We start from the raw sequence: 25,567 nt of genomic DNA, 5'->3' as shown, positions 1-25,567 counted from the left end.
AAGGGCAGGTAGTGGCTAATTTATTGGCTGAATTCATGAACAACGAATCAACTTTAAACAAAATGGTACCCTATATAGGTACTAGTCCTTGGAAAATATTTTTTGATGGTTCGTTCAAAAGGGAGGTCAGGAGCAGGAGTTATATTAGAAGGACCGGGAGCCCGGAAGATCAGTCTGCAACTCCAAAGGGAAGAGATGACTCATAACTCTACAGAATATGAAGCATTGATTTTGGGTTTAGAGGCACTTGTGGCTAAAGGGGCACAGATAGTTATGATTTGCGGAGATTCTCAATTGGTCATCCATCAAGTGTTAAGATGGTACGCTTGTAATTATCCTCATTTACGTCAATATAGAGATGTGGTATATCACTTGTTATATAGAATTGCGGAGGTGGTTATTGAGCATGTATCGAGAACAGAGAATCGACAAACAGATAATTTAGCTTAGAATGCGTGTTAGCAAATAATTGTTGGCAATATTGATACAAGTACCGATTGGAGAACATAAATTATGGTCTATTTGGAATCACTGAATTTTGCAACTCCTGTGGGTATTCGATTGAAAGCATTACGCTTTCAACTCATTGAAGGGGTTATGTATAAGAGAACCTTCGAGAGAGTATTATTAAGGTGTTTGGGACCAGAAGAATCCATCAAGGTGATGGAAGAAGTTCATAGTGGAATTTGTGGGGCACACCGAGCAAGATTGAATATGCGATGGGCTATTCATAGATTGGGGTTCTATTGGCCAAAAATATTTGAGGATTGTATCAAATTTGCTAAAGGATGTCAGGAGTGTAAGAGGCATGGCCCGTTAAATCATCTGCCAGCAGTGAAACTCCAGGCAATGATCAAACTATGGCCATTCAAAGCCTGGGCATTGGATGTAATAGGGAAAATTCATCCGGCTTCCTCGAAGCAACATTCGTTCATTTTGGTAGTAACTGATTACTTCACCAAATGGGTAGAGGCAGTCCCGTTGAAGAATATGACACAAAAAGAGGTGATCGACTTTGTGTTGAATCATATTATTTATCTGTTTGGAATCCCTCACATTGTTACGACCGATCAAGGTTTGATGTTTACCGGGGAAAAATTTATCGAGATTTTGGCCAAATTCAACATCAAACTGCATCATTCGTCGCCTTATTACCCACAGGCTAATGGATTGGCTGAAGCGGCAAATAAAATCGTCATCGGCATCATCCAGAAAATGGTGGAGGGAAATCCAAGGAAATGGCATACCTTGCTGCCTCAGGCATTATGGGCCCACCGAAATAGTAGGAACACTTCTACTGGATTTTCCCCCTACCAATTAACATTCGGGCAAGATGTTGTACTTCCTGCCGAATTTGTTGTATCTTCACCTAGAGTAATTAGTACAACGGTGAATAATGATGAAGCTTATGTAAAAGGGATGTGGTGACAATTGGAGGAAGTAGATACTGATCGATTGAATGCTCTGGATCGAGTGGTCAAACAAAATGAGATAAGAGCTAAATATTATGGAAAAAGAGTATCTCCTAAGAATTTTACAGACGGAGATTTGGTGTGCAAAACGATTCTTCCTACATATAAGAAAGTGGATCAGTTAGGGAAGTGGTCTCCCAATTGGGAAGGTCCTTTCATCATTCACAGAGTAATTGGAAATGAAGCTTTTATTATTGTGAATCAGGAAGGAAAATTGGTACATGAGAATATTAATACTAAGTATATGAAAAGGTATTTTCCTGCCTTTTCAAAACATGGTCATTAATTCTTATTACAAGAGATTTAAGAACCCTTTAAGGGTTCGAACCCACAGGGAGGGGTTTTTATTCATCATCTGAAAGGGTGACACAAACATGATCATCCTCTGGTTCAAAAACTTCATCCCAATTCGCAGAAACAATCTCAGGTTCTTCATCCAGAAGATCTTCTAAATCCGGACGATAGCGATCCCATTGATCTTGCATTTCTTGAAGGTCTTGTTCGGTACGAACTTTCATATCTTGTAAAGAATGACATTCTCGTTCAACAAGCATACGCAGCCTGGAAAGTGTTGATCTTTGCTGGCAGAAGATGTTGTTCCAGCTAAGGTCAGGAAGAATGGCCATAACATGATGCTTTATCATATCCATATGATGATCCAGGTCAGATATACGGGTAAGAATGTCAGTGAGGGGCTCGTAGCTGGTAGACACACGTTCCATCAGACGAATCGTACGATGTATAATCTTCCTACCTCTGCAGAGAACTTGAATTTAAAATCAAGTTGTTTTAGCACCTGTATCAGGTCCTCAACATGATGAGCTATGGGGTGTTTGCCCACAAGGAATGGTTGTAAGGAACTCCCCCAATTGTTGACAGGGATACGAATGCGGGGAGAAACCATTTTGGATGTAAGTGTATTGGTGACATTCGTGGTGGGGAAGTATAAGTTATATATATTGCAGTGTTCAGTTTCTAACTTAGCTGAAGATGCAAAAAATATGGATCGATGCTCTGAAAAGTAGGATATATATATAGACCAAGTCTGGAAGTTATATACATGTTACAACTAAGCTAGGGAGAAAGAAGGGCCCGAAGGGCAGCTCGGAGGTCGGCCCACTTTAGCTCCGACCTGGTTGCCCGACGACGCTGGTAGGCCTCATGGTGTCCTCTAACGAGTCTCATTCGTATGCTCGATTGGAGTTGATCGTAGAGACTCGTTTGTGTTTGGCGATGTTCCTCCACCAGGCTACCTCCTTCTTGGATGCTGTCATCCAGGGAATCCAATTGTTGTTGAAGGCGTCTGAGCTCTTCCGTCTTTTGGGAGATCCCAGCCGCCAGCGTTTGTCGCGCTTGGTGGAGTTCATCCAGCGTAGCCTTGGCAAGATCAAGGTCTTCGTTGACCTTTTTCAAGGATACTTCAAGGCTAGCCGGATCAGCGGTCGGTTGAGATGACATGGCCTCGGATGACGGAGGTCGGATCAGAGGTAGTTCGGCCTGAAGTTCTGTGATCCTCTCCATCATCTGATCGAGAATAGGAGTAGCTCCCGACTCCAGTGGGTGCTGCACTAACAAGTCTATCCTGACCTAAACCAAAGCCTCAAGGTCGGCCGGACTCAGGTCGGCGAAAGGCAAGTTAGCACAGCGTGCTACGATTGGTCGGGCGGGAGTCGGGAGAGTAACTTGGGCCAGTATACTCATCTCTTAAGCAGCCTGAAACAAAAAGTGTTGAAGTATAAAGGAACATAAATGAACTCACCAAAAAATAGATACAGGGTTGAAATCTACTTGATTGAAAACGGCTGTTGCTTCGGAAGGAGCCATGACCCGGAATGCCATAGGAATACCTTGGTGGGACATCGGTCCGATGGCTAACTCGTCTTCTGGTTGCAGACGATGGGCAGCGACCAGCTCCATACCCTGAGAGGAAGTGTTAGTTAAACAAAGGGAACAAAAGAATCAAAGGGTAAAGATAAAGGAATACTAACGGAGCCCCTTGGGATAAAATTTACTAAAACTTCGCCCGACTTCGAGGAGGAGTTCTCCTCGATGTCATGAGACGGTGGGATCGGTTGGACTGGTTGGGGCGCTGCGGGAGGTCCCCTGCCCACGGGTTGGGCGGCTGGCTACAAAGGCAGTGCAACTACTTGGTCGGGCGGTGCCGCCATTGGGTCGGGCAATACGGCAATTTGGTCGGGCACCGCCTTGACCATTTCAGGTTCCTAGTTGAAAGTAATGATACATGAGTTAGAGATTTATAAAAGGAATCACGTGGAAATACTTTGGCAGTTACTTGTGGTGGTGGGGGAACAGGTGAAGACGAAATTGGAGGAGAAGTTTGCCTCCCCGCCGGTTCCTCCGGTCGGCGGATCATCGGCAGTCCCCCTCTGCAGCAAGGGGGTCGGTTGAGGAGCAACCGATGAAGGACTCGAGTGGACCTACACAAAGGAGAATTGAAATTAGTGATGAAGTTGAATAAGTTTTTCTTAGAATATTAGAAAATACTTTACCTCAACTTGCAGAGGGGTCGGTTGTGTGGTGGTCGGTCGCCCAGCGGTCGGAAGGTTTTCTGGTGGACCGACCGGTTGAGTGGGCAGTTGTTCGATGGGTGTGTTGGATGATGCAGCGGTCGGTTGATTGACAGTCGGGATTGCGGCTGGTTGAGGAGAATCTGGAGTAATGGTCGGTTGAGGATCGATCGGGGTAATGGTCGGTTGGGTTGCGGTCGGCTGAGAGACAGTCGGAGCCGTGGTTGGTGGCAGCGAAGGGGTCTCTGAAATTAAAAATATTAAAATAAAATAGTACACATTAAAGGAAAATGAACTTGAAGGAAGAGAACTTACCGAATTGCTCCCTAAAGTATTTTGGCAGTCCGCTTGTGTCCACTGGCAGAGACGCCAGGTACGCCTCGATTACCTGCCTGTCGATGATGGGGGCGGTCTTCGGTTTCTTCTTTTTGGCTCCAGATCTGCCTTCGGCAGGCGCCGGCCTCTTCCTTTTAGGAGCAGAGGCTAATCGGGGAGAACCCAGCGCCAATGTTGGGGGCGGAATGAGTTTTTCAACCAACTGGTCGGTTGGAGGAGCAATAAAAGACCAAGTGGCTAACCACCAGGTCGGGAAGGTCTCAGCCGCCGAAGGTTTAAGGCGGAAAGGTAAGTAAGAGTTTGAGGTAATATAGTTTGTGAGTTGACAAAGGTAAGGTGGTATGAGCTCGGGGATCACCAGCCCTTCTGAGCTTTGAGGTATAAGGTGAGGTCGGGCCAGTGGTCCCGGTAGGCCCTGTCAGCAACCGAACAGTCGGGCCAGAAACTGGGGTTGATAGTTAAAAGTATAAAAGGATCTATATTTTTCTTATCCGACCTCTTACTTGAAAATAGAGATTGGGGTTTCAAAGCAGAATCCCATGAGAAGGATAGGTCAGATGGGGAAGAGGATCAGGATAAGAGCAGGGATATGAAGTGTTGGGATAGAGCCAAAAAAGGTCGGTGGCATATTGGGCGAGAGTTTCATAAACATAATAACGGGAGTTACTTCGGTCTTCAGTCAAAACTTAGGTGATGACAGGATCGGATGAATGGAGATTAAAGGAACTAGGAGTTAATTGGGCTAAAGCAAAACCTATTGATCTCTGAGGGTTCGGGCTAATAGGAAGTCGGCCAAAAAATGCGTTCAGAAAGTATAGGCGAAGCCACAGTTCCAGGAACCAAAATGGTCCTGAAGCAGCTGTGTCCGCCTTTTTGGTGTCGGTTAGGCGGGCGCTCACTCTGGATAAACCCTCAAAAAGGTTAGCTAAAAATAAGGTTCCTAGAGAAAAAAACTGGCCACTGGCTAGATGAATGGCCAGATCAACATGGGAAGAAAGAACAAGCTTGGAAGGAGAAAGAATTATATATCTGTGAAGAAAGAAAAACTCAACTGAATATCTGACTTTGAATTTACATAGAAAAGTATAAGGGAAAGAAAGTGTACCTGCATAGCCAAAAAAGGAGGAACACTGTGTGTTCCAACTCGGACACAGGGGTGCCTTCCTCACCAAAAACTTTGGTGACAAAGCTGGTCCAGCCTCTCTCCTTCTCGGCAAGTTTGACGAGGGCCCAACCAGTGTGGTCGGGTGAGGGCTCCCAGCCCTCGAAAGAGACCAGGACAGGATCGTCGCCCACTATAGGTAAGTGGGCAATAAGGGCCACGTCCATAAGGGTAGGGCCAATGGGACCAGAAGGGAGAAAGAAAACTCCCATATGTGCGTGCCAGAAGGCTGCCATCGCCAACAGGGCCTTATCATGGAGGTGAAGAGGCTGGGTTGATAGAAGGATGGCCTTGTCGATGCCCTGCCTCATCCATTGTTCTTGATAGTGGGGGCGCAGTCTCGCATGCCATTTACGGTAGGCATCTTTAGGATCGGTGAGGTGAGTCCTGATGCTGTTCAGAAGTCGTTCCCGCTTGAAAGCAGCATTATTTATGGACATCGGAGAAACTTGAGAGATGACAGATTTCATACGATCGACATCTTCGTTGGTGGTACAATTGGGGGGAACGGTGGGGGTGAGAACCCTTGAAGCTACAAAGGGGACCGATGGGTCAGTCCCGTCGAAAGGAAGAGCAGGGACATATTGGTTGGCCATATGCGAAGGATATACAGAAAATGAAAGAGAAGAGGTTTTGAAGGATATTCGCTGGAGAGAAAATGAAGGATTTCAGAATTCTGAGTGCGTGAATATGGAAGGGTGAGAGAAGGGTTTTTTCATAAACTCCACGATGTGACATAAAACAGTATAATGATGGCACTCTGCTACAAACCCCTAAACATCACATCTCACATAGTCCGAAATGTGACGCTTAGGAGTCGGGCGGGAGGAGGCAAGTTGTTGAGTAAGGAAAACCAATGTGTAGAGTTTGCGAGAATAGAGTTATAAATTAGACTATGGGTTTGACTATAGGCCTAATGGTCAAGGCGTTATTAAGAAAATTGGTTTTTTCGGGAGAACCTGTGACTAGGTGATCGGTGGATATAGAGGTCGGACAAGGAGAGGTCGGACAAAGGAAATAGAGACAATAGGCATTTAGGTCGGTTGGCATAGATGTCGGGAAAAAGGAAGTCGAACGAAGAAAAATGAAGCGGCCGATGCGGAGGTCAGACAACTGGAAGACGGGCAAAGGGAGAACAAGCAATGGACGTGCAGGTCGTATGAAAAGCAGTTCCAAGGCGGTTGGAAGAAGTTACAATTGGCAATCGGATATGAAGGCATGATCTGATAACTACATTTGGGCGGTTGATATGGGTTTTTAAATAGGTCTTTTCACGACCTAAAAGCGGTATCTTCAATAGACATCAAATTCAATGAATTTCTTTTGGGGATCATCCTTTTACTTTTACAGTCTGTAGTATTTCTTTTCAATTTTTCTTATGTATCGTACAGTGTCTAGGGATTCTTAATCTCAGATATTTATTTTATCAAATTCGAAGATAATTTCTATTTTCGGATTTTACTTTTTTAGTGTTGAAAACCTGCATCAACAGAAGTACAACTGAGAAATCCTCCTCTATATATAGACACTCTAACGGACCGGGCCTAATATAGGTCAAAACATATACACACTCGGATAGACTCTATTTATATAAGTTACGGATAAATATAGCTATATAAGGAAATACAAATAAACTATGTCTAATAAATGGATGCCAACACGGTCAAAGGGCGATCTCGGTACTTTTAGAATATTCTGAAATATTACAGAAGAATCTATAATATTTTGGAAGGTTTCAGAACATTTTGAGAGGTTACGGAATGTCTCGAAGGGTCTCAGCTAGCCTCTTTGTATTTGCGCGCCATAGGCCCCTCCGCAGTGGTCCTCGGTATTTCTTGGCCAATGTTTCAGTATGGAACACTTTAAAGCTATGTTTAGCTGGTTATGGAGAGGTTTTTTGGAAAACTCTTTGGCATCCAATATTTGTAAGATATTCCTTTCACTTATCCATTTCTTGATTTTGGATTATTTCTAAAAATATACTAATAATCAATAATAATGATCTAAAAAATTTGCTCCAACAGTTTTACCAATATGGCTAATGAAATAAATGAGAGGTGAAGGTTAATTTATTGGTAAATGTTGAAAGGAAAGAGTTGATGAAAAGTAGGGCACGGAATAACACGAAAAAGGATGGATGCGCGCGGTGAGAAAGAATTCAATCCAATCCAATGCAGACAGCACAGGCACAGTTTAAGGAATTGTTAACGGCGAGGCGGATCAGCAGGCACATGGAATTAAATGATATATTATACATATACCTATATATATATATATATAAATATACATACAGGCTTATAAGGCTTTGTTTTTGGAGGCTTTCATTGATCACATGTTGCCATCGCCATACACATGCATTTATACTCTCCGTCTCCAATAAACAAACAATTAAATAGGTAGTCCCGTAAGGGATGGTCTGGTGGTGTGGGGTTGGATTTATAACCGTGAGGTTACGTGTTCAAATTTCCGACGTCTCAAGTCATCTCTCATACATGTTTCGCCTAGTGTAACTTGCCTATCGAACTTAATTTAAAGGATATTAGTTTCGATTAGGTGCGAGATGTTACGTCATAAAAAAAAATAAAAAAAAAAAAAAAATTATGTAGCTAGGTACACTACGCACATACATACCACAAAGAAACAATGCATAACCAAAAACTGAAAGTATAAACTTATCCACCATGGAATTGATAGCATCTTTAATCTCCAAAATGTACGTGTATCCACATCACTATCACTGTCACCTTCACCTTCATTTAAGCAGCAGCAGCAGATGCCATTGCCATTGCCACAGTCGACGTCAGAGGTTGCCCATCCTCCTCTCCCCACCCCATGTGTAGTACGTGTACCACACACAATTTAATAATTTCTTGTTTTTACGTTTGGTGAAATATTAAATTTTCGTTAAGAAATTTTTTTAAATTCATATAAATAGTATTAAATAAAATAAATTAGAAATAAGATGTAATAAATAAAAAAAAATGCATATTTATTATTTTTTTATTTAAGTAATGTAATTAGATAAAAAATACTCTCTTCATAAATATTCATAATATATTTTTACTATTTTTGTCTGTATCATTTCAAATATCTCTTTTATATTTTAGAAAATATAATCATACATACATACTAAAATATTCTTAATTTTACTTAAATTATAAACATACTACTATAAGTACAATTATTTTATATATAAAATTAAAATGCAAAAATTAAGAAAAAAAACTTACATTTTTATGGATTAATAAAATATTACTCCCTCCGTGTCAAACAAGGTGCAACATTTATTTTTGGCACTAGTTTTTAGGTGGGTAGTATTAAGTATAATAATTTAGAAATTAGGTGATGTGATGGAGAGAGAAATATATATTTTATTTTTTTATTTGGATGATGCGAAGAGATAAGTGTAGGGTAGAGATTATATATAATTAATTATTTTTTATTTTGAAAATATAGTAAGATGTTTGAGACATATCAAAAAGGAAATATTGCACGGTGTTTGTAACGGAGGGAGTATTATTTTTAATTTATTACTAAACTCAAAAAATTTCTTTAATTTGAAAGAAAAATAATTAATTATTTTGAATTTAAAAATATTAGATAATATATAAAACATTATCAAAATAAAAAATATTATAAAATATGTGAAGACGGAGTATTAAATACATCCAACCCAACTAGACAAGACCACAATGCCAAGGCCCCTCTCCGCTCTCTTTTTTATTTTTTTTCTCTTTCCCTCTTCTCTGACATACATATATATAATATATACATTTCCTGCCCGCCCGCACATGACTGACTGACTGACTGACTGACAGACAGACACTTCATTGGATTCCTCAGGTCTCACTCACACACTGCTTTCTTACAGTATTACATAAATTAGAGCTAGAGCTGGATGGAATATAATTGCATTCAGTCGTAGGATCTGTCTATCTTAGCAACTAATTATTATTTAATTAGACTGCGTCACCAGCCCATCATGCTTCTTTTTTTGCATGAGAGAGAGAGAGATATGATATTAATAATTTATGAGATGATGGTGAATGATGGCAATACTCATGTGGCTTTTCAAAGATGGAATGGTTTGGTATGGAGGTATGGGTATGGGTATGGGTACGGGTATGGGTAATGAATCAATTAAACCGTGGGGCTCTCTCTCTCTCTCTCTCTCTCTCTCTCTCTCTCTCTCTCGCTCTCGGCACATCATACTTCCTGCTACATGACAAACCGCATTTCTATCTGTGCACGTATATATTATTATTATTATTATTATCATCGATTTTCGGGAATTATTCTTTTTACTGTTGTTGATTCCGCAAGAGTTAATTAATTGATTAATTAATTAATTTACCAGCGGTTACTATGCATATGGAAGTTGGCGTGCAGCCGTACTTGTTTCTTAGCTAGCTTCTTTAATTTACCCACTCGGTAGGTGCAGCCTGCACCGTACTGTAGGGTCTTCCTGCCAGTTATCGAAAGTTTTGTCTCCTTCCTAGCCTAGCCACACTTCCTTTTTATCAATTTAATATGCCCTAGAAGATGTACGTACGTTGTCTACTAGCTAAACTTTGTTGCCCTTGCTTTACTTAACTTTGCCTTTAATTGTGTGTGTGGGTTTGGATTGGTTTGGTTTATTTAGGATTTTTTTGAGATAGCTAGCTAGGCTAGGCTAGGCTAGGCAAGATGGATTGATACATGGAACGTGTGAGTGACGGTGATCTATATTAGCTAGGATTATTGGAATGGGGGCGGGGGATGATATTAATTAATTAATTAGTTAGTTAGTTTAGTGGTTGGGAGGTTGAGAGAGGAGCTGAGGCTGAGGATGCGATCTGTAGAGGATAAAGGGTGGTTGAACAACGATAATGGCGAGAGCGAGAGCAGTATTGTTGATGAGATCTCGGGGTGGACGAACTGTGTGAATTTTGAGTTCCAGAATGGGAATGGCGGATTATTATTGACGCGGACACCTTCGCAGCACCAGCAGCAGCAGCGCATAGCCATGGGGAAGCCGACGCCGTCCAAGTGGGACGATGCGCAGAAATGGCTAGTCAATCAGAAACATCCTGCAGCAGCAGCCAAGGCCTCCCCGCGCAACTCCAACGCCGAGGACCGACGACTGATCGCCCCCCAAGTGCCCAAGAAGGATTCCGACTCTGACTCCGAAAATCAGTTGGAGGAGACCACTAAGAATATTGTGGTGAACTGCAGCGACACGACGACGATCACCAGAAGCAGCATGTGGAGAATGAACAAGCATGATGATGATGATGAGGTTGTGAATAAGTGTGTGAGTGTGCGATCACCCATGAGTATGACTATGAGGGACACGGGGACAGAGATGACGCCCATCGCCAGCCAGGAGCCATCCCGAACAGCCACGCCCATCAGGGCCACTACCCCCGCCGCAACAACCCCCATCTCTTCCCCTGTCAGGGTCAGGGTCAGGGAAACCAATAACCATAATCAAAATAATTATGTGACGAGGACAGCTGGCGCCGCCGAATCGGTAGACAGGGAGAGCAATACTACCACCGCTACCGCTACTGTTACAACAGGAAGCAACGCGGCTGCCGGTACTGGTAACATAATTAGTAGTAACACTAATAATAATAATAATAATAATGCGCTGGAAAGCCGGGCTTTGGCTTGGGAGGAGGCCGAGCGCGCCAAGTACATGGCAAGGTGAGCACAGTGTATATTACTTCTATAGCTTATTTACAGTCCATCTGAATAATGATTGTATGTTATGTAGCAAGATGGAATTGGATTTAAATGTACAGATGACATTTACTAAACTGCAATACAGGTACAAGCGCGAGGAAATGAAGATTCAGGCATGGGAGAATGAGCAGAAGAGGAAAGCCGAAAAGGAAATGAGGAAGAAGGAGGTATGCGATGGCATGCCACGCCGGCATTAATAAAAACAACTTTTAGTTTATGAAGAAAATAAGTAAAAATTATGGAGTATAATTAAATTAAATTAATGAATTGTTGGATCTTGCACGCACACACGCAGGTGAAGGCAGAAAGAATGAAATCAGGGGCGCAGGAGAAGTACAGGAACAAAGTGGGAGCAGCACGGCGGATGGCGGAGGAGAGACGGGCTAATGCGGAGGCCAAGTTGAAGGAGAAGGAAGTGAAAACATCGGAGCAGGCAGACTACATCCGAACAACGGGACATCTTCCCTCCTTCTCCTGCTCGCCCTTTTCCATCTTCAAGTTCAGTACGGGTAACACTAGTAGTGGTAATTCTTCCTGCTGCTGCACCTGGTAGCCACACTCATTCCTGCTCCTGCTCCTGCTCCTTAATTATTATTATTATTCATTTGTATCAACTTCTCCAACCTAATAAATGATTGTTGATTAATGTGCCTTGTCTGATGTATATATAGTTCTCATTATAGTTTCTACACTTTTTGTTTTCCAAGAATATTAATTAATTTTTATTGATTCTAGAAAGATCTTCCACCTAGAACAAAAGAGTGTTGATGTGATTGAAATTAAGTGTGAGGAATAATATTTAGCCTTGTCATCTTTGTTTTTGGTTCAATTACCCTTCAATCAACAAGAATAGGTATTAGGTCCTGAAATGGATAGTTCGGTGGTGTGATGGTAGACTCGTAACTATGAGATCATGAGTTCAAATTTTTTACGCCCCCAGATCTTGTCCAACACATATGATTCACCTAGTATGACTTGACTTGTCGGACCTAATTTCCGGACTATTAGAATTGGTCAGAGGTTTACCAAAAGCTCATTTGAAAAATAGCATCTGCAAGTTCCCATGTCATAAAAAAAAAAAAGATTGGTATCAGAGCCACAACACATTTTCTTCTTTCATCACAACATTTACCCTTTGAAAATGTCCCAGACAACCAATTTCTATTCTTTTGGAGAAAATTATGGCCATTGGGTTGTGAAGATGAAAAAGATACTTATCTCTGAGGATTTGTAGGAGTATACTGAAGATGGATTTGAAGAACCTAATGACCTGGTGAATTTAGACGATGGTGCACAAAAAATATTGAAGGAAAATCGAAAGAGGATTGCAAAGCTCTCTTGTTCATCCAACAACGTATGTCAACATAATTATTCTCAAGAATTATGAGAGCAAGGACCACAAAAAAAGCTTGAGAGATTCTTCATAAAAGATTTCTAAGGTGACTTGAAAATAAAAAATTTTTAGCATTCGAACACTTAAAGGAGGGAATTGAAGAATTTGAAAATGAAGGAATCTGAAGTTTTCCCAAATTACGACACTCAATAGAGGAGCATTATTAACCAAATGAGATCATTTGGTGATGAAATTAAAGATAGCAGAGTGGTGAAGAAATTTTTTGTTAGTTTGCCTCCAAGTTACAATAGTATAGTCATTGTTATTTAAAAAAGTAAGGATATATCTTCTTGACAATCAAATATGTGATAGGTTCGTTAAAAGCCCATTAGAAGAGAATGGAAAGACACTTTAAAAAATGAATCGATAGTGCTTTCGAAACTAAGCTAAATCTGAAAGAAGGTGAAAAAACTAGTGAAAGAGGTGATCAAAGAAGAGGAAGCAGGTATGGTGGTGGACAAAGTCGAGGCCGAGAAAGAAGTTAAAGTGGTGGAGGAAGACACAAATTTGATGGAAAAAGGCAAGCCTTTGATTGAGTAAGGAACGCAAAAAATTCGCAGAATTGTACTGTTTATGGGAAAATTGGTCATTGTTCGGACGATTGACGTTTTAAAGGTAAACCAAAATGTTACCACTATAAAACTTTAGTCACAAGGAGAAAGATTGCAAGAGCAAAAATATGTAGCAGTCGACCCATTATTTCCGAAGAAAATTAAAGTAAAGGGAATTTACTTTATGCTTGTCAAAGTGAAGCGAAAAACAAAAATGATGCACGGTGTGTGAATAGCGGTTGTAGTAATCAAATGATGGGAGATAATAATTTTTTTTTTGTAAATATGGATACCTCCAAAGACTCACAAGTGAAGATGCGAAATGGACCTAGGGCAAAGACGTGTGGAAAAAGTATAATTTTTGCATAAAAAAAATAATGGGGGCAAAGTACATTCATGATATTTTACTTGTCTCGAATTTGGATAAAAATTTGTTGAGTGTTGGGCAACTTGTGGAGCACGAATATACAGTAAAGTTTAGGGATAATTGATGTAAAATCTTGGATAAAAGTGGTGTGTAGTAGTTGGTCACCTCAATCAAGATGGAGAAAAATCTTATGTTGTTTTCAAGTATAAAGAAAATATCGCCTTGAAAGCTCACACACTTGAATTTTTTTTTCAAGGTTATGGCATAAAACACTTGGGCACTTGAATTTCATAGCCTTAAGCTACTTTAACACAAGAACATGGTTCAAGATTTTCCAAAAATTGATAAGATCCATGAAGTTTGCAAAAAGATGTGCCATTGGGAAACATCATCGCCAATTTTTTCCCAAGCGAAGTGCTTGGCACGCTAAGGAGAAACTAGAGCTAATTCATATAGATGTATGTGGGCCCCATGGAAATACCAAGTCATGCCAAAAATAGGTACTTTATCCTATTCATTGACGATTTCACTCACATGACTTAGATATACTTTATGAAACAATGATTAAAGGTGTTTGACATTTTTAAGAAGTTTAAAACTCTCATTGAGAAGCAAAGTGGGTGTGTAATTAACTGTCTGTGAAGTTGAAGGCATAAATAGGCAACTTACTGTCCGTTATACTGCTCAATAAAATGGAGTAAGTGAACGGAAGAACCAAATGGTAGTGGAGATGAGAAAATCCATTATTCACACAAAGGGATTACCAAAATATTTTGGGGGAGAGGTTGTGAATACAACGGTGTACTTGTTTAATAGAAGTCCCACAAAGGCCTTGCACAACGAAACTCCATTTGAAGCTTGGAGTGGAAGAAAGTCGTTGTTGAGGCACTTGAAAGTGTTAGGATGCATTTTTCATTCTCGAGTTCCAAAGGAGAGGGGAAAAAAGTTGTAGAAAGTGAGTGAAAAATACATCTTTATTGTGTACAACACCATATCGAAAGGTTACATGCTTTTGAACTTGAAAGATAGCAAAGTTAAAATTATCCGTGATGTTTTATTCAATAAGAATGGTTCTAGGAATTTGAAGAACAAGGAAATTATAAAAGAAGTGGTTCATATTAGTGATTTGAAATCTAAAACTAAAAAACAAAAAGATCATCCAAACCCACCTAGCAGTCCACAATCACTCTCCAGTTCAAGTTTGAGAATGTCATCCTTTCTTGAGTCAACTCCAAATAAGTTAAGAAGTTCAAGTGATATTTATGAAATGTGCAACTTTTGTGTCTTGGAGCCTGAAAGCTTTGAAAAATCTTACAAGTATGAAGATTGGAGAAAATCCATGAAAAATGAGTTTTATTCCACAGAAGAGAAGGCACAATTAGTTTCTAAAGAACAACCCTAAGTTGATTTTAATGAAACTTTTGCACTGGTAGCCCGACTCAACACAATTCGAGCTCTTATCTCCATAGCAACCCAAAAGGATTAAAAACTTTATCAATTGGATGCCAAATTAGCCTTTTTGAATAGAGAGTGCAAGAGGAAATTTATGATGAGCATCTACAAGATTTCTTAAAGAAAGGCAATAAAGACAAGGTATACAAATTGAAGAAAGCATTGTACCGGTTGAAGCAAGCACCTCGTGCTTGGTACAAGAATATTGATGCTTATTTTCAGAGTAACATGTTTCAAAAAAGCAAAAGTAAGCCGATTCTATACATTAAGACTCAAGGTAAATCTATAGTCATTGTTGCTCTTTATGTTGATTATTTGCTCTATACGGGAAATAATGAGGAGATGATTCTTGAATTTAAGAAAGATATGACGAAGAGATATGAGATGAACGATTTGCGTTTGCTAGATCATTTCCTTGGAATGGAAATTCATCAAAATGGTGATGAAGTGAGCATTTTTCAAAAAAAATATGTTGAAAATATTTTGGTTAAGTTTGGAATGGATGATTGCAATCTTACCGAAACTCCTCTTGTAGTTGGTGAAAAATTGTTGAAAAATGATGGCACAAAGAAAGTGGATGTCTCTCTTTATAGGAGCATGGTTAGAAACTTGATGTATCTTACAGCTACAAAGCTGGATACTAAATTTTCCGCAAGTTTTTTGACGTTTATGCACAATCCGAGATCACTTAGAGGTAACAAGTTTAAGAAAAAAATTGGAATCAAATTTGAGAAGAACTCAATTGTTAAGTTGTATGGTTATTGCAATAGCGATTGGAGAGATTGTGTTGATCATATGAAGAGCACCTCTGGCTACGCATTTTCTCTTGGTTGAGGTGTGATTTCATGGTCATTAAAGAAGCAAGAATCTATGGCGTAATCATCAAATGAAACATAGTATATTTTAGCTGCCATTGCAACATCCCAATTCATTTGGTTGCGAAGGATTTTGGAGGATGTCGGAGAGATACAAAAAGAGGCTATTGTATTGTTTTGTGACAATAAATGGGCATTCTCTATGGAAAAATATCCATTTTATCACAATCACACTTGTCACATCACAATCAAGAATCATTTTATTCATGATCTTATTGAAGGAGACATGATGGAGCTAAACTACTGTAGGAGTAATGGTAAAGTTGCGGACATCTTCACCAAAGCAAACTTCATCAATTAAAAGAGAGTCTTGGAATTGTGGAAACACATAAGAGGGAGTATGTTGATTAATGCGTTATGATGATTAATGTGCTTTGTCTAATATATGATTTTCATTATATTTCTTAGACATTTGGTTTTCAAAGTATTAATTAATTTCTATATTTTTTATATATAAAAAAAAACAAGAATGATTAATGACGGAGGAGGTTCATGTAAGTGAGTGAGTACGTGTGTGTTGTTACAAAAATAGTTAATGATGATAATGATTCATGGTTATTATTAGTTAGGATGTATAAGTTTCTGAAGCATATATATATATATATATAGTTACATGTATTTGAACCCTTCAACTGACTGCGGTGGGTGACACGAACGATTTTATATATTCAAGTATAGGGAATTTTGGTCGAAAATTAAGGTGTGATGGACTATTGTGAGTGATCAAATATAAAGAAAATATCGTAGTTGTAGACCCCGGATCGTTTATCATAATTGTTTATACTCTTTAACTGGTGAATTTCCAGGTCGAACATAGGAATTTTAAGTCACGAAGTCAAATCGAGTATTAATCTGGTGAAAACGGCGATAAAGCAGTGAAGAGACCCGCTCGAAAGCGAGTCTAAATCTAAAAACTAGAAAAAGCTAGAGAAAATAAATAAAGCATTAAGGGTGAGTGGAGGTGAGCGAAGTGATGCTGCGCAGAGAAGGGTGATAAAAAGGCGCTGTGTCTGATTTATGCATTTCTTAATGGCTAGATTATCCTGGATGAAATGAGCGAATGATGCTGGTATTTAGTCGAAACGTATATGTATAATACGAAAATCGTAGGAGGGAGTAAGGTAATCATATAAACCAAATCATAAAGAACTTAGATCGGTGATACTTGACCTTAAGGGAATTACAACAAGACTTCAATGATGCCCAAAATTATAATATTATAAGTGAAAAACCCTACTGTCACTAGGAATTTCTGTGACCCAATAGACCACCGCCTATACCCCATTAATTATTCCAATTTCTATTTCATTAGTGGCTTTACCCTTCTGCTACCTCTTTTTAATCAAAATCGAATTTAGATCAGTAATTAAGTAGGTCAGCAAGGCTCCCACATACTTAACCACATTGAACTACCCTGAATTTGTTTGTGACAAAGAAAGGCTTGGATAATCGATTTTGTTTGTGTTCTTTCTCAGCTATTTGGAGTTCTTTACAACTAAGATTTATATAAATGTGAGAATAGGGAAGGAATGATGATGAAGAACATGTGATATTTCATTATTTACTATCAAAACAATAAAGTTCTATTTCTACAAAAGTTGTAAATCAAAGCGATAAACTAGGACTATGAAAGCAGTAAAGTAGCGACCAAGGGAGGAGAAAAATCTCAACTCCCCTAGCCATTCCTGTTGAGAATTCCCTGACAGGGTTGGAGCTCTCGGAAGGCAGGAAGACAGTTAAGAATGTGAGTGAACAAAAATGCTTGTATACTCCTTTCGAAGTATGTTTACAAATAGTCATCTGGCCCTGTTTATAGCTAATAGAAGTAGCACTTGCGAGCAATTAAGAAGTGGTTCCAACCGCTGAGCAGTTAGCCAGTTGAATAGAGTTATTCTGTTGAAGCAGTTGCTGACCATAACTCCCAGGGTGCTTGCTTCGCTTGCTTTGATTTGTAGGGGCGCAGGTCTTCCTCGCTTACCCAGATGGCTAGAGGGCATCAGCGCAGCTGAGCGGAGTCCTCTATGTTGGCTGGTAGTGGAATGGCTGATCCGCTGTGAGTTGGACACTTAGGAATTATTTGCAGTGAGTTATCGTTGCTTCGCTGCATTAGGTGTTTGAATCGCTGGCATGAGCGATGAGATATTCGCTTGTTGAGCGGACACGGCTATCGCTTGCTTCTCATGCCTTAGCTTTTATGGATCAGAATCACCGCTTAAAAAGGCAAAAATTGTTAATAATCTCAACAAACCAATTTTGAATCATGCCAAGCGGAATAGATCAATAAAGTATGCCATAAATCAGATATTGTGATAGTTTTATACCCAAGTTCAAGTAATACATAGTTTTGTTAAGCGGAGAATATGCTCATATTTGGAGTCATCAAACCTCCTAACACTAAACCTTTGTTCATCCTCGAACAAACTAAATTATGTGAGCAAAGAGTTAATCCGTTTACTGCAGTCAAGTATTGCCTAAGATCATTGCCATAATTGGGAATAAAGTGAATATCGAATAGAAACAATTGATCCTTAAGCATTCAAACTTGTCAGTTGATCTAACATGAGAGAAGTTATCCAGGTATCGTCTACTCTGCTCGCTCAGCGGGGACTATTTTTTGAATAAAGGAGCGTTCAACCGAAGGATGCGGAGAATGATTTTTTTTTTTTTTTGGATCAAAGGTTTCAAACAAACATTATGTGTGCTCATGACCTTATTCGATTTTTCACGCACCTAGGCCTTTTCAGCCCCTTTTGTAATAATAGGTCCTCCCCGCTTCGCTTACATTGTGTCTTAAACCATATTTAAAGATTTCTATTTTCAAGTCATCTCTTGTGAACAAAGTCGATAGAGAAAATTTTGCTTGCCCTACTAAGTATGGAGAATTTGAAATGAAGGGGGCACTAATCTTTACAAGTCATATAAGCGGTTACTTAGTTTAACTCAACATTCACATTATTGACTAAGGTCAAGGGATGATTAATCAGTCTGGTGTTTGCAAGCTATCTAACTTTACTCTAAAGAATATTACAAGGTTAACGCAACCAGGTATAAAAGGATTTCAAATAAAAACACATGCTTCAGATTATGGTAGGCACACAGTAATGATAAATTCGACTTGTTACCAAAAATTGTCGTGTTAATGATCATTAAACTTCTGTACAAACCTTCCTAATTCCAACTTCTGTACATCATTTCCCTTTTCCGCTCGTGAGTCCTCGTCCCGGGGGTGACTTCTTTCCTTGCTGCCGCACTAGCTCCTCAATTCTTTGGAGACTCTTTGTTGTATCAAGCTATTGTTCCATGACGATTGCATTATGTTGGGTGATGGCCGCAAGTGCCTTCAAAATCTTTGTTTGAGTTCCACCTAGGCTTGCAGCTTGAGTCTCCAGCACTCCGACGCGCGACTCTAGTGCGGCGTTTGCTTTTCTGCCAGTAGTTAGCATCTCAACCAAATTTCCAACATGAGAATTTATCAGTGTTTGGAGCAGCAGGTATTGGCTGAGCATAGCTTCGCCGAACTCATCCAGTCATTTTCCTAAAGTTTCAAAAGCCGCGCGGGAGGTTGAGGTGCTTGCCTCCGCGGGTGTCGGTGACTGTCGCTTCGAGTCAACTGAACTAATGTCTACTAGCTCGTTTTTGCCTTCAGAGTCCGGTGCTAGTTCGGGAGTGACATCCCTCAGGAAAAAACGTTGCCTTGCTGCCTTATACTCCAGCTGCTCTGCCTTCTTTTGTTCTAAGTATCTTTTGTATCGCAGCTGGATTTGGGTTAGTGGTTTCCAGTATTTTAGCAACTTAACCAGCACCTTCATTTTTCCTCTTCTTTTGTCACTCACGTTGTTGCTTATATTCCAGTTGTTGTATTGTGGCGAATAGCTGAGCTTGTTCGTCCCTAAATTTCTTTTCTTCTTCATCATCCTCCTCGTCGATGATTGTTTTATCTAATTTTGCCAAGGCCGGAGTCAGAATCTCTGTAGATGTTCCAGTCGCCATCGGTGTTTTGGGACTGTAGGGTATAGGTTCTCCTTCTGCCATCCCCAGCGCTGTCTCTGTCGCTCGTGGAGACACCTGTAGGATAGGGAGAGTAGTTATGACTGCCTCAACCTCGTCGATTTCATTGGCAGCTTTAGCGGTTGTGGCAGTGGGGGCCTCAGCGGGTTGCTCCTTGTAAGACTCTACTGCGACGTCTATTCCGCCTATGGTTTGTTCTGTAATCATGGTCTCCCGTTCCTCCTCTGGTCCACCAGCAGTAGGCTCCTCCGCCCTCGGCTGGTTAACGAGTGCGGGTTCATCACCTGGAGATCCAGCAGCAGTTGGCTCACCTGCCCTTGCTAGTCAATGGGAGTAGGTTCATTGCCAGTTGGACTCGCTTCCTTGGGTGGTGCCCTCTCGACTGGCTTCAGTGCGGGGTCCTTTTTTCGCTTTGATCTCTTCTCACCAATATTTTCCGTTAGAGACTTTCCCCCTTATCACTCCTTGTCTGCTCTGCACCAAATAAGTCCTCCTTTATCTCCGGAGCGAAGCAGAGGGCCTCCCCTTCTTCGTCAGCGGGAGTTTTATTGGAGACAGTGTGCTCCGAGTCTGGTTCTACAGCGGCCTCCTCCGGATCGGCTTCTGGTGCCACCTCTTCTCGGACTATCTACTTCCCAACAACTTTCATTCGTTTTTTCGGTGGAGGGGGAGGAACAACCGCCTTCGCTTTCCTCTTCTTTTGTTTGGGGATGAGGAAAAACCCCTTGGACTCAAGCCAAATTTTGTGGAAGGCCGCTGGGAGCAGCGGCTTCATTTGTAAGTTTGGGGCTGGAGTGGGCAAATCAAATGCCCGCACGTTTGCATAGTTCGGTTATCAGGGTTCCTTGACCTAGCGTTCGATTCACTTTTCTTCTCGCCCATATATCTATGCAGATGATCACGCCCAAATCAATATCAACCTTCTCCTCCATGAGTGAGCGCAGTGCAATGAGGAAGTCAGGGTGGATATCGGTGGTGTGAGTGGTGATCATGATTCGACTCAGTGACCACTTAACCCATTCCTTTTTCTCTTCGTCCACCAACCCGAACTTTAGATTTCTCTTCTCATACTCAGGGGCAGTGGCGAATATCCTATAAAGCGACTGCAACTCGAGCGAGTTGCAATCCTCCATTGCCTTCAGCTTGTCCTCTATCTCTTGAGTTGGGTAGTGGTGTTCCCAACCCAGGACACGGTTGATTTTTCTCACTGAACAGTCCACCCATCTTCCTCGGACATATATGTTCCGGGGACTGTCAGCTTGACTCATATTGGCATAAAATTCTCTCACTAGTGATACATCCACTGGGTCATTGAGGTTCTGTATCAACCAGGTCAGGCCCCACTCCCTCAGCCAGTCGGCGAGCGGGCTGATATTTTCTTGGGATCAAATCCTCTCTCGTAGAAGATCCCCATCACTTTCGCCTTTTCATAGGCTGTCGTCGCCTCTATGTTCATAAAGTGCACAGAATTATATTGTTTGGCTTTTAACATGTCCTTGGCAGCTTCAGCAGCATCCTTCCTTATGATTTTCTCGTTGCAGAAGGCCCTCACCTTTTCTTCTACTGCTTGGCGAGCGAATTCTTTATCAAGCTCCTTCAGATGGAAATCCTTCAGTTCTTCGTAGCCAAGCCACCAGTCGCTCACCGGATACCTCTATTTAGTTTCTTCAGTGTATTCGAATCTGAGGTAGTCTACTGTGAACTCTGGGATGAATTTTTTGAATGGAATGGATTTCAACTCTCTTAGCTTGCCCCAGTCTTCAGTTAACTCCAACAACCTCCTCCTCCTGTAGTATGCCTCTGGCGGCGCCGGCTCCACAAATTCAGCCCCTGAGGTTGTAGTTACCACTTTCCTCCCGTCAGTTGATTTAATTCTCTGGATCCGTTTGTCAACTCTTTCCTCAACTTTCTCAAATTCCTTTAGTGGCGCTTCTCGTTTCTTTGGATCTATTTTGTTAGTTTGCACTAAACCTAGGGTTTTGCAGAGTTGTATCGTTTGATTTGGAAAACTTTAAATCCTGAATTATTAGTTCCAAAATGGAAACAATATTCAAATAACAGACAAAAATTTCCTAAATCTCAGTGATTTGACACCTAAGTCTTCATCCTCACAACGAAACAGAACACTCTAGAGAGGGTTTCGTTGTGAACGATGGGGAAAATCATGGAAAAGCAAATATATAGATTATTGTAAAATTGATTCATAGAAAACAAGGATATCAGTTATTATATCTAAATCTAGCAGATAACAGACTTAGAATCACAAAAATTGAGGGTATAAAGATTTTCGCAAAAGTTGAAGAACAGATAGTTTTTCGCGAAAATAATTTTTGGTTATGCATTATTTTGCGTCAAACCAGATAAAGTAAACCATGAAATCGAGTTCATAGACTAAGGTTAGCCTAGATCGTACCTAGGATTGAGCTAAAATTGGGTGAGGGATCAAGATTTTTGAATTTTTGGCTGCGAAGAACTGACGGTTTCTGAAGCTTCTTGAGGAAATTACTGTAGGGTAAAAGTGGAAAATGACTGTGAACTAGGGTATTTATAGAGGACACTGGGCGCCTATATGGAGAGCGTGAGCGAAAGCGATACTTCAATCCAATTTATATTAGTATAAAGGTATAAGGGAAGGTTACTGGACGGTTGAACGGTCAAAGCATTACTTCTAAATACCTATGTATGACACGCAAGCGATAATGGAAGCGGTATTGGGTGAGCGATATTGCTCTTCCAGTATGTATCAGGGTGAAACAAGCGACGTGATGGTTGTCTTGCGTCAGGCTTAGGTTAGAAGTTAAAATTCTATCTATCCTACCTAAGAAAGTAATACTCAAAGCATTTAAACTACTTCTAGAAAACAATAATCCTAACTCTCAAAGCAATAAAAACTATTCTAAAGAAAAAAAAACAAAAGTTTTAAATTCTAACTATCAAAGCAATAACAACTATTCTAAAGAAAACGATAATGAAAGTTTTAAATTCTAACTATCAAAGCAATAACAACTATTCTAAAGAAAACGAATGAAAGTTTTAAATTCTAACTATGAAAGCGATAATAACTATTCTAATGAAAGCGATACCTAAAGCTGTAAATTTGACAATTTTTAACATTAGGCGCCGCTGGATATTAGTTTCGACTCTATCACTGAGCGAGTTTTTGCACCTCAACCAGATTAATTTCTGCATTGGCCCGCTGCAAAATAGGCCCTTCAACATATGGTTTCAGTCTCGCTCCATTGAATAGGAAGGAATCACTTTCTGTAGGGCTGTCCACATTTCCGATTCTTATGGCTACACTTGGAAGAACTTATCTGACTATATATGGCCCAGTCCATCGTGATCTCAATTTTCCTGGGAATAGGTGAAGCCTAGTATCATATAATAAAACCTTGGATCCCTCGGTGAACTCTTTCTTCTTCAACTTTTTGTCATGGTAGAACTTTATCATTTCCTTATAGAGTTTAGCACTCTCATATGCAAGGTAACGGAACTCAGTCAGATCGAACAATCATTCAGTGCGCTTCTCCTATGCAGGGAGAAGATCAAAGTTCAGATATTTGATAGCTCAATACGTACGATGCTCGAGTTCCAGAGGTAAATGGCAGGCTTTTCCATAAACAAGTCTGTATGGGGACATCCCAATTGGAGTTTTGAAGGCTGTTCTATATGCCCACAGCACATCATCCAAATTTTCTGCCCAATTCTTGCGACTTTTGTTAATTGTGGTCTAGAGGATGTGTTTGATCTCTCTGTAAGAAACTTCCACCTGACCGCTTGCTTGTGGGTAATAGGGAGTAGTTAGATGTTGGCGAACACCATATTGTTGAAGGCAAGTTTGCAGCACCTTATTCACGAAATGGGTGCCTTCATCGCTTATGACAGTTTTGGGGACCCCGAACCTTTGGAATATGATATATTTTAGGAAGCGGATCATAGATCGAGCATCATTTTTTTGGAGCGCTTGCGCTTTGACCCACTTCCTCACGTAATCCACCGCCACCAGAATGTATAATTTCCCATTTGAGTTCGAAAAAGGGCCTATAAAATCTATTCCCCATACATAAAAAATTTCGACAAACAAGATTCCAGTTTGAGGCATCTCATCCCGTTTTGAGATAGAGCCCAATCGTTGACATTTATCGCAAGCTTTGGCAAAGCCATAAACATCCTTTTGTAGGGTAGGCCAAAAGAAGTCTGACTACAAAACTTTGGCCGCTGTGCGCAGGCCAGCGAAATGCCCTCCTACATGGGACTCATGACATTCATTCAGAATCAGAGGGACCTCAGATTCCGCTACACAGTGGCGGATTATCCCATCAAAGCTAATATTGAACAAATAAGGTTCATCCCAAAATAATCATTTGCCAAACTGAGCAATCTATTTTTTTTCCTTTTGTACAGTATGAGTAGGAAACTACCCCGTGGTCAAGAAATTTGCCAGATCAACAAACCATGGCTCCTTCCCTTGCACTAAGAACAACTTCTCATTAGGGAATAATTCTATGATTCCTGGAGATATGTCCTATGTCTGCCTTAATCTACTAAGGTGGTCGGCAACATAATTTTCCTTCCCCTTCCTATCCTTGATCTCTATATTGAATTCCTGGAGCAACAACACCCATAATTTTCCTTCTTCTCCATCAAGTATTTGATCGCTGTATGGTCTGTGTGTACAATGGTCTTGCTGTCGATAAGATATTGCCTAAATTTCTCGAAAGCAAAGACAATAGCAAACAACTCCTTTTCGGTAGTAGTGTAATTTTTCTGAGAAGAATACAACGTCTTACTGGCTTAATAAATGACGTTCAGCTTGGATTCCACTATTTGGCCTAATATAGGGCCGACGGCGTAGTCATTTGCATCCGCCATCAACTCGAAAGGCTCGCTCCACACTAGTGGAGAAATGATGGGAGCAGTGGTTAGTTTCTCCTTTAGAATGAGGAAAGCCTCCTCACACTCGCTCGACCAATCAAATTGAGCATCCTTGCATAGCAGTGCGGTGAGCGGCTATGTGTTTTAATTTTATTTTGTGTGCTTTGAGTTTTTGTTGTGTTTGTGAGTCAGTCTCACGCCTTGATTTTTGGTGTTTTGATCCATGTAACAAAATTCATGGTTGGATGATCATAATGGACAAAGTTCTTAGGCGTGGCCCCGCATCTAGTGTGTTGTGATTGATAAAAGGGAGAAATTTTTAAAGAAATCAGAACGTAAAACTTTTTTGGGCGTGATCATGCCTAATGAAGTCTTACATTCTGAAAAATTGTGCAAAAAGAGGGTTTATTTTGGGAAATTATTATATTTATTATATATATTATTATTATTATTAAATTTATTATTACTATATTTATTATTATTTATATAATAATAATAATTATTATTATTATACCTATAATTTTTTTTATTATATATATTTTTTTCTATATTTATTATTATTATTATGATTATTATTATTATTATATTTATTAATACGTCTATAATTATAATTATTATGATATTTACTACTATAATTATTAAATTTATTACTACTATATTTATTATTGTTTCTATAATTATAATTATTATTATAGTAATTAAATTTTAATTTTTTATTTCCATATTTATTACTATATTTATTATTGCAATTACGTTAGAATTATTATTACTATATTTACTATTCTTACTATAATAATAATAATAACCCTTAAAACCCTAAT

General features: G+C 40.0%; 1 protein-coding gene across 1 annotated transcript; it reads left to right on the top strand.

The window, feature by feature from the left end:
* The first annotated feature begins 9,865 nt into the window (after positions 1-9,865).
* Positions 9,866-11,916, top strand: LOC127241552 (uncharacterized). The gene is made up of 3 exons (XM_051260673.1): positions 9,866-11,186; positions 11,311-11,392; positions 11,521-11,916. Exons 1-3 carry the CDS (start codon positions 10,327-10,329, stop codon positions 11,776-11,778), a joined length of 1,200 nt encoding a protein of 399 aa, XP_051116630.1. The 5' UTR covers positions 9,866-10,326; the 3' UTR covers positions 11,779-11,916.
* The last annotated feature ends 13,651 nt before the right edge of the window (positions 11,917-25,567 follow it).

This window comes from Andrographis paniculata, unplaced genomic scaffold, assembly GCF_009805555.1.
Source record: "Andrographis paniculata isolate CXL003 unplaced genomic scaffold, ASM980555v1 Contig82END, whole genome shotgun sequence".
Lineage (NCBI taxonomy): Eukaryota > Viridiplantae > Streptophyta > Magnoliopsida > Lamiales > Acanthaceae > Andrographis > Andrographis paniculata.
The sequence above is the reverse complement of the archived record's forward strand: the minus strand, read 5'-3'. Positions and strand labels throughout refer to the sequence as shown.

What these genes read in the sequence shown, in the direction of transcription:
- LOC127241552 (XM_051260673.1), top strand. Translation starts at nt 10,327, where the DNA reads ATGCGATCTGTAGAGGATAAAGGGTGGTTGAACAACGATAATGGCGAG. An exon ending in CGCGCCAAGTACATGGCAAG is followed by an intron (nt 11,187 to 11,310) that starts GTGAGCACAGTG and finishes ACTGCAATACAG; the next exon opens with GTACAAGCGCGAGGAAATGA. An exon ending in AGGAAATGAGGAAGAAGGAG is followed by an intron (nt 11,393 to 11,520) that starts GTATGCGATGGC and finishes GCACACACGCAG; the next exon opens with GTGAAGGCAGAAAGAATGAA.